The following is a 10,447-nucleotide window of genomic DNA, read 5'->3' on the forward strand; positions in this document are numbered from 1 at the left end:
TCACTTGCAGAATTGCAAAGCCATTGGGCCCTCTGTGTGGCCAAGTTCCTAGGCTGTCTCAGATAGCTCATGTTTTCAGCTCATAGCATGATTTTTATTGTTCTGGCAGAAATAAAAACCCAGCTATTTTATTTTATTTTATTTTTTAAAATATATCCTCTACCCATAGTATATATCCTCTATCCAAAGGTTAAATACGTAACTGGTGGGGGTATGACAACTAAGTTCCCTATTGAGAACAAGTTGGTGTTTCCCCTCATTCCAAGTTCAGCCTGACAACAGCCAGGCTGAATGTAGGCATGTTGCATGGTAGATAGAAGAACCCACATTCCCATTCACTTCAGCTGGAGTGCTAGAGGTAGCTGAAGTACAGCAACCAGCTATCTTCTGTGCTCCCATTGAAGTAACTGGAAGCACCATACACCAAATGACATGCCTGCATTCAGCCTGGGTGTGGTATGCTGAATTTGCAGTAGGGGAGAGTACCCCCCATTCTTGGGATTGGTGGTGGTCCTATGGATATATAATAAATCCTGCTAAATGTATTTTAAAGTGGTTATGCTACAAAATGCATCTCCTCTTCATGTTTTGTTTTCAGGAGACATAATAACAGAGAGATTGATTTTGCAGAGGAGTTACAATACATAATGCAAGTGAATATGAATGGAAGCAGCAGAAGTTGAAGAATCCTTTTAATACTTAAGTTATTAGTTCTCTTATATCTACGCTCTGGTAATTGCAACCTATACTCATGGACAGCTCAGCGGTCCATTAAGATGGTATCACAGGTCCCATTAAATAAACTTGCCTCCTTTGTTAATGGCTACACCATGATTAAAGCTATATTTGATTGCTCTCTAAATAGCACAATAATTCTACACGTCAGGGTACAAGTTGTCTTCATTAGTACTTTAGCGGAAATAAAGTCATCTGAAGTAGCCAAGATAAAATACCTGCAAGATGAACCCAACTGGGGAAACCAGTATAAAGGCTTGAAGGGCCTGCTCAACACTGTATATATTATGCTAGTACATGTGATTCTACATCAGACATCTCTATTTTCGCACCTCGTTTTGTCTTTTTGGGGAAGTTCTGGCATTTTATCTCTTTTGCATGCAATGGCACGGATGCACACATTTCCATAATAACTAGTTGTTGATCAAACAATTGTTGCTGCCAGGAGAACATTTTCCGCAAATTAGTTCTATTCCGCCAATTGGATGCAGTGACTAATATTTCTGTCGAGCGGTGACATATGATGCATCACCACACTTCTCATCAAGCTCTAAACAGAATTTTTTTTTTCCTACATTTAATTCCTTTGTACTTACATTTTTAGTCTGTGGTGGGAAATTATTTAAAAATGACCACCTTTTTTTGAGAGACCAAGCAAAAATATGAATATCTACTTTTATGACCTACAAAACATTCTACAGTAAATACCACAATGTTCCTGCAGCATCAAAGCTAAAAGCAGTTATGTTTTGTTGCTATATTTCTTTTTCTTCTAACATTAGGTATCCCAAGGTTACAACTACAGTCCCCCCTCAATAATTCAGACAGTTGCGTGTCCACCAGATATCACCTTTTCTTGCTTATAGGAAAGTCATTTTACTTTCTGAAATAATAATCTTCAATCTCTCTACATTTAAAGAGAACTTGTCACCATGAAAATGGTGTGTGATCTGCAGGCAGACTGTTGGAGAGCAGAAGGATCTGAGCAGTTTATAGGTTTGTTGGAAAAGATTCAGTATAACTTGTCATTTTATCAATTTATTTCTGTTCTTTCTCTGCTTAGAAGCAATAATTCAGTCCAGTGGGTGATCCTAACAGAAAAAATGTGTAATGTAGCATTACATACATATCCCATACCTATAGGATGCATATATTCATATATATCCTGCAAGGAGAACTTTGCTCTGCTCTGGTTTTAGTATACAACTGGCAGAAACACAGCAGACCCAGTTATAGTCTATGGAGTCCATGGGTAATTACTCATGCGGACCCGAATGATGGAAAGCTGAACACTAGTGTAAGCCTAACGTCCCTAATATCAATGCACAGGCAAAGGCTATACAGAATTGGTTCTGGTATCTCAACAGAGACGATGAGGAAATTCTTCTGAAATTTCCCCATTGTGGGACTATTAAAGGATTATCTTACTGGTACACTACTTTTAGTATGCAACATAAAATGTGGAATGCTCTTGCCCGTATATCCAGACGCACAATGGCAAAAAGGAGAAGAATAGGAGCCGTTTTTGCCATTCTCACAATCTAACTATTGTAGATGTGAACTCAATGGGTGACATCCTTTTTTTCTACATCTCAAGCTCACCCTAGGTCCCCACAATAAAACATACACTAAAAAGGGCAGCCCCCCAGTGCCCACCCTACATAACTATGTTTCACTCATCACATCATGTTTCTTTACATAAGTAAACAGGACTCATAAGGGGATTATTGGAATGTATGTAAAAAAAAAAATCACATTGAGATAATTGGCGTTCAATCTCAGTGCAAAATGAGGCAAGAGCATGCTCAACTCCACAGTGGCAGAGGAACCTGACACTCTGACGGTAGCAAGTTTCATAAGAGACTCTGCATGGGCTAAAACCAGGAGTCCGGTTTTTACATGTGTAATAAAGATTGTTTTACTTGTGATTTATTCTATACTGTTAAAATGATTTGGTCACATGCAAACCACATCCCAAACCAATGATGGTGCTGTATAAGGGTCTTTAATAAGAGCAGAGGCATACCTTTGTGGCTATAAATGGATGGCTAAATGTAGAGAAAACCATGTTTTATGGATATAGAAATCGGCCTGCAAAGTGTACTGGGGATGGGTCCAATTTGCCTAGATACTGTCATGGTGCCGACAGAACTTGAAAATGTCTATTACAGCTAAATGAATGGAGTCTGGCAGCAATTCCAGAAACATGTCAGAGCATTTGCAGTTTTCTGTAGACAAATCTGGCAAATCAAGCAGGCCCCCTGTGCACTAGCAGGATCATATGCATATTCATAATTGATGATAATTATAATAATATAATATTGTATCTGCGTTGCTTCATCAGTTCACGGACACAGAGGTATGTTTGTTTTAGTTCTTCCGATGAAAGTAACCTACATGGATAATTGATTATTTTTGTGACATTATAATGTCTAATATTGTCTTCATGTCCCCTCTGATTTGTAAAGTGCTACAGAATGTTAATGCTATATACCGTATTTTTCGGACTATAAGGGGGCGTTCACACTACCGTCGGTGTCCGACATGTAGTGTCCGCTCCTAGTGTCCGCTCAAAATCTGTCACGGACACTAGGAGCGGACACTAGATGTGTCCGTGACACCTGTCATTCACTTGAATGGGCATCGGGTGCGTTCTTTTGCACTCCGTGCCCGTCCTTTCCTGTCCGCAAGAGAAGATGTCCGACTTCTCAAGCGGACAGAAAAACCCTGCATGCAGGGTTCCTCTGTCCGCTTGAGAAGTCGGACATCTTCTCTTGCGGACAGGGAAGGACGGGCACGGAGTGCAAAAGAACGCACCCGATGCCCATTAAAGTGAATGACAGGTGTCACGGACACATCTAGTGTCCGCTCCTAGTGTCCGTGACAGATTTTGAGCGGACACTAGGAGCGGACACTACATGTCGGACACCGACGGTAGTGTGAACGCTCCCTAAGACGCACTTTTTTTTCCCCAAAATTTTTTGGGAAAAGAAGGGTGCGTCTTATAGTCCGAATGTGGCGCCTGGCACAATAGAGAGGCGGAAGCCGGCAAGTGATAGACGCCGGCACATGTGCCGGGGCCTGAGACATCGCTGCGCTCCTCTGCCCTGCATGAAGCCAGCAGCGGGATGAGTGATGCTATTCCGCTCCTCCGTCCCCCCGCCACTGGCTTCATGCAGGGCAGAGGAGCGTAGTGATGTCTCAGGCCCCGGCACCTGTGCCAGCGTCTATCCCTCGCCGGCATCCGCCTCTCTAGTACAGCGGATGCCGGGTCAGTATCGGCGGCCCCTTCTCCCCCGGGGCCGGTCCCCACCGGCCCCGTACCTGTGAAGTTGCAGGCCGGCTCCTGCGCGGCGATATCGCAGGAGCCGACCTGTTCGGGTGACAGCCGGGAGCCTAATGAGGCTCCCAGGCCTGTCACTGCTATATTAGTATTGCGGCTGGGTCTAGGACCAGCCGTAATACTAATATACAGAATGTCCCATAGACGGCAATACAGTTGTATTGCCGTCTATGGAACTTGCAATCAAGTGACCGCAGGTTCAAGCCCCCGGGGGGGAATAAAATAGTAAAATAAAAAAAATAAAAAGTTTAAAAATATATAATAAAAATATGAAATAAATAAAAGTTCTAAATCACCTCCTGTCCCTAGAATATATATAAAAGTAGAAAATCATATATCATAAACCACCGTTTTTTTTTTCAATACAAGGTGATCTAAGCAATAGATTATTCCCCAAAATGGTATAACTAAAAAGTACATCTGGCCCCGCAAAAAAAAACACTCTATGCGTCCCCGTACAGCTGCAGGGTCACCTGTCAATGTGGCCTTGCAGCTGTTGCAAAACTACAACTCCCATATATTAAATATTTTACCAGTTTTTGCTTCAAAATTTTTTTTTCCCTATTTTCCTCCTCTAAAACCTAGGTGCGTCTTATAGTCCGAAAAATACGGTAAATGAAAGTATTATTATTATTAGACATATTGGCAAACTTTAATTGGAGATAGTAGTGACCCTAAGGCTACAAACACAGGCTCATGACAATATGCTAGGTCTGTGGTTTACTACATTAATAGACATATTAATCACCTAAATATAGTATAGTTCGATTTTATTAAAGTGTGTAATGCATAATGTGAAAATTATCCATAGCCCCCATTCTCGGATGTTAGAATTACTACTTCAGTTTGATGTCCATTAAAAACGTCACACAGCCATTAATCACTGTCCTGTGAATATAGCCTTACTGTCTCCACAGTCAAGCTACAAAAAGGTTTGTATTGTTGCATTAGATTAGGTAAGCCTCATGTGAGTGGATTTAGTTCTTGGCATATACAACTGCATGTCGACCATATTTCTCCAACTAAACAAGGAGCAGGGATCTGGACTCGAAGTAGCATAGTAACGCATGATGCTAGGAGTCCATGCCACTCAGACGGACTACTGTCCCATACTGAAAACAAGAATACAATACAGGACGGTATTCACGCGAGATGGCATAGTTCTGCATAGGAGCCTGACACTTCCACACCTGTTAGTTTTAATATCACCTCTCTGGTAACACCCCTCTAAGTGATGGAGTTCAGGTCTCCAGATAGAGAACATTGCATCAGGAATGTACGTTCATACGTCTGCAAATTTCAATGTGCCGGTGTATGTAAATGTGTTCCAGCAGCTCAGCGATCTACAGAATAATCTTATTTTTATAGGTGGTTGTTGTGTTTTCGGTGATATGTAATCCATAAATTTCAGGGGCTAGATTTCATTTTTAATATATTTGATCTCGTATAGATGGCATCCTTGCTCAGTATTTGGTAATTGAGGTGTTAAATTGTAAGATTCATTGTACATCTGTGTCTGTGTATTTTTAGATAACAGTCTCTATGCACAGGAGCCTTTTATTCTGTCTTTGTGTCATCCTGAGCTCTAATTCCAGCCATTGTTTCCTGCTTCTGATACTGATTTCATACAATAGCCATGCATATTTCTGAGCATAATAGAAATGGGAATAACCACACTACAAATCTCAGAGACTGGAATGGCACTCTTCATGTTACTGCAACTCATGAATTACGCTACCCTCTGTCATGGTTCTGGACTGCAGCCGTTTCAGCAGCCATCCTCTTTAGTACTCCATAAATCGTCCTGTTGTCTCTGCCAGTACCGTTAGGTTTTATGGCATTTAGTAACAAGTTATTTTTATGTGCCTGTTATGCTTTAGTGTTAATTCCAGTTACCCATAAATATATTGTGAGCCTGGGTTACACAGGAATAGCTGGCCAGTACAGTGTTACTAATGTGCATGCTTTTTTAAGAAGAAAACCACTGAGGTTGATCACAAACTTTCTTTACATATCAGTATAAATATGTTCCCAGTAAAGTCAGACTTGCTGGAACGAAGTCAAGAAAATGCCCCATCATCCCTTTCTTGTATATCTCTAATTTGTATGCATACTGTTGTATGTGACTTAGCACCTGTTACAAAAATTGTAGACATTACTATGTACTAAATCTAATCTAACTAATGCCAGGATGTTCAGTATGGCTTCAGAGTCCAGACATCCCTACTAAAATCTCTTTGGTAATCTTGTTAATCTCAACGAACATATCCACATTACGTTCTCAGGAATAATAGACTAACAACAATGGGGGAGGTTTCCGAATGCAGAAAATTTTCCATGCAGGTTGGGTGAAAATGTGTTACTTGGCATATGTCACATTTGTTATGCCTCTGTCTACTGTTTTCAGGTGTTTAGGAAAGGGAACAAGAGGGGTCTTTAAAATGACCCATGTTTTGGTTAAAATGCAGCAAAAGGAAAGGTCTACAATGCATGAATCACGTTAAATTCATCATGTCATGCCATTTTTGCCTACTTATGAGTGTGAATATAATATGACGCTACCGATAAAGCACCTGTAACTATAACATGAGTTTGCTCCATACTTTAGTACAGCTCAGTGACAGATACTCAGTTTTTGTATGTTTTTATCTGTGTGTATATATATATATATATATATATATATATATATATATATATATATATATATATATATATATATATATAATTTGTGTGTGTGTGTGTATAGCACATTTGCATTGCAAATCTCCATGGTACTGCAAAGCGATTTCAGTCTGGTACAGAGTGTGGTCAAGTATCCTTTGTCATCAAAGCCCAATAACTATAGTGTTTGATATGGTACAATATGTTATTTTTATTGGGTTTTTGGATTCATTTTTTTTTCTTTTGTATTTACAGGAGCAGCCAAGGATTTATGCACATGAAACTGTCAAAAGCCAAAGAAAAATATGTTTTGGGTCAGAACAGTCCTCCTTTTGACAGTGTCCCTGAAGTCATCCATTTCTACACCACCAGAAAACTTCCAATAAAAGGAGCTGAACATTTATCACTTCTCTATCCTGTAGCAGTGCGGACCCTTTAGAGTGCAGGCAGACTGAAGCACCCCCTTCCTATGGACAGGGGACTGTGAAGAAGCATTGTTGCAAGTTCAGCACATCTGCACTACAAATCAGCAGGGTACTGCAGAGAGACAATATAAGCACTGAGATTGTGAATCGTCAATTACGGGCACTCACAATATGTACGATGTTGCACTACGGCTTTCATAAGACACTGCTTTTGTTCTGAGAAGGCCAGTGGGGAAACTGCAAGAGTTTTGTAGGTTTTCATGGGTGGAAAAAATGTTTTGATGGTAAATGTTTAATGCCATGCTTATATAGGAGTAGAAGTGGAAAAAGCTCTACTGAAATATAAACTTAGTAGTATGCTTTAAAGGAGATAAGCAACAGACTCCTCAGATCTTTCTAAGCATATATACTAAGTGGTTCTTCTGGCCTATAATAGAATTCAAGAGTAGCTCAAATGTCCTTAATTTGGTTGCCTTGTACTCTCAATACTTCATGGCAGTGATGCTGTGGGTTGCTGAAGCATAAAACTTAAGCAGTTGTCAAATAATTGTATTAAATTACAAAAGATGATCTGAAATGAAGTGTTCGATTTCCAAACATATCAGCCAATTCAAAGTAAAATGGGTTTTTCGGGCTTTTCATGTTGAAAATAGGGTAGGTCATTAATATTGGATCACTGGTGGACCCATTTATAAGCTTATACAAGGATCTGCCAATATTGGAACTATGCTGTGTACAGATCCAGAAACTGACAGCTCCATCCACTGTTTGGTGGCTGTGCTGGTTTATTGCAACTCGATTCACTTGCATGGGAGTTGTGCTACCCCACCTCAGCTTTCTGACATTTTACAGTGCACCTGAGGGTAAGTTCACACAGGGTTTTTTGGTCAGGATTTTGAGGCCGCATCTGCCTCACAATCTTGACCAAAAAAGACGGTTCCCATTGATTTCAATGGGACCCAACATGCTCATTGTTTCAGACGGAGTCACCTCACGACAACACGCCTGAAGACACTACCATTCATTTGGGCCTAATCCGGAGCGGAGTGCGCGACTGGATGCCAGTGCATCGGCATCCAGTCGCGGCTACCCGTATCTTGCTCTGGAGATTCCGGACCAAAAAAAACCCATGTGAACTTACCCTAACAGTTTGTTTTTGGCTCCTTCCTCTGTATAGTTCTGGCAGCTGCTGTGAACAGCTGATCATTGGGATGCCCAGTATTAGACCTCCATCGATCTGATGCTGGTGACCTAGCCTAAGGATATGGCAGAAATATGAAAAGTCCTGGAAACCCTTTTAATAGTTGCTGTGAAATAGAGGCATATACCTGTGAAATACAACATTCTGAAAAGATGTGTAGTGTAGATACAGATCTTGAAGGTTCCACATCTAAACTTTAGGAGTCAACAACTTATCTCTGGACTTCAATTCCTCTAACATTAAAGTCCTCTTCATAGAATAGGAATATGCTTTGCAAGGTATCCAGGTTATGGTCTGTGAAGATTTCTCACTCATTCTGCGTGTGAAGCATTTAAGGTTTAGTACTGTCACCTTTCTACACGAAGTTTCAGAACACAAACGTATCTTTTATCTGTGGTACCTAGAGCCTGCATGGAAGGCCCTAGCCTGCTCTGACAATATATCTAATAATACTTGTCTGTTAGAGCAATAATTGTTTCTCAATTGCTACATCGGTTCTTACGACCCATTATTGAGCTAAGTCAAGTTTTGGTTAATTATTTATGAATAGGGTATGTAAATAAAGAAAATAGCGGTTTAATATATAATTATATTTTTGACCCCATTTTTTGGTACAAAGAGTTGTTGTGCACCTTTTTACAGTCAGAGGCCTTATAAGGCAGCATTGACCATGTTTAGTGTTTGTACAGTGTGACTGTCCTTTAGCGAGGAGACGTTACTCGAATGTCCTAGGTTTAAAGACAAAATCAGGGTATTTGTTATTTTTGACTGTTAGCTTGTGAAGCCTGTTTTCCTCCTCTCTGAATAGTTAATAAAGCTACAGTATTAGGGTTTCAACCTTCTCTTTAATAAAATTGATCTTCAGCATGTGGAAGTGAAAATTATTGTCTGCTGAACTGTTGTCATCCGTTTGTTGAATTTCTTTGTGCAATACAGTTTCTGCTTTCTAAGCGATGTTTTTGTGTCTTTGGCTTTTACTGGTGTTTGTGAAGAATGATAAAGCTACTGAGATCATCACCGGGAGATGGCTCTTAATTGATATCTGAAGCGTGATGGTTTATTCATGTTTTAATGCAAAAACTATTCACTTATGCCTCTGGATTTGCACCTCATTACCCCCGAATTCTAATGCAAATTGGGTTCCGATTTGCAAGGAACTTTGTCTAAGAGGTCAGGCCTGAAAAAATATACAAGTGTCCCGATGTGAATGAGAGAAAATGAGAAATCCCTGTGCGGGGAAGCAGCCCTGCCTGACATCTGACATTTAATTACTAGCCTCTCCAGCAAGACACCCAAATTATACCACTTCAGTGATTTCTATAGACATAAGTGACAGGGACCATACAGCGTTACCGACTAAAGCCATCACCAAAGGCAATCTCAAACCTTGAACAAAAGCTACATTTATTTATAAAGCCTATGCAGAATCCTTGATGTGTGATCTCGATACTATGACGGCCCAAATCCTAATTTATAGAGGGTTTTAGTGAGGTGGGAGGGGGGGGGGGGGGTCCTAGCTGAATGCCTTCATTTTAAGTCATTGGTAACAAGTTGGTAAGCTTTAACATTAATTGTTGATAGCATGACAATGTGAGAAATTGCCAACCATGCATTGTAAGTTATTTGCATACTCCATTTACACAAATCCCTTCCTTTATCACTCTGCTGCCTGTTTACTAAATCCATATGTGAAGTCCTATAAGGAGATATCACTTGAAATGGTTCCTTGAAACATAGACCAGTGGTATTGCTAAACCTAAGAATGAAGTGTGTGAATAAACTACTGTAGGTTACACAGTAGTAATGCATGAAGAACAAGTTTACACAATTGTATTGTCCTCACGTTTGATACCATAAATACAACTTTGGGACACACAATACTAAGGTGGCCATACACATTTACAAGTAGGCTGATGGTTGAATAACTATTGAACAAATAATCTAGTGAGCAAGGGTTGGATTTGTCCAATATAGAAGGATACTTTTACACGTGGCAGTTGCCCAGATCAGTAGAGTAGACTTCTCCTACTTAGTAAGCATGTTGAAGGAGCTATGCTGTGAGAAATAAGCCTTAGTACTAAT

General features: G+C 40.2%; 1 protein-coding gene across 1 annotated transcript in view; it reads left to right on the plus strand.

The window, feature by feature from the left end:
- Positions 1–9,365, plus strand: part of SHB (SH2 domain containing adaptor protein B) — a 153,040-nt gene extending 143,675 nt beyond the window's left edge. Inside the window, exon 6 of the mRNA XM_075280364.1 lies at positions 6,995–9,365. Within this exon, the coding sequence (XP_075136465.1) occupies positions 6,995–7,178 (184 nt within the window). The 3' untranslated portion in view covers positions 7,179–9,365. The remainder of the gene's footprint in view (positions 1–6,994) is intronic.
- The last annotated feature ends 1,082 nt before the right edge of the window (positions 9,366–10,447 follow it).

The sequence above is a fragment of the Leptodactylus fuscus genome, chromosome 1, assembly GCF_031893055.1.
Source record: "Leptodactylus fuscus isolate aLepFus1 chromosome 1, aLepFus1.hap2, whole genome shotgun sequence".
Lineage (NCBI taxonomy): Eukaryota > Metazoa > Chordata > Amphibia > Anura > Leptodactylidae > Leptodactylus > Leptodactylus fuscus.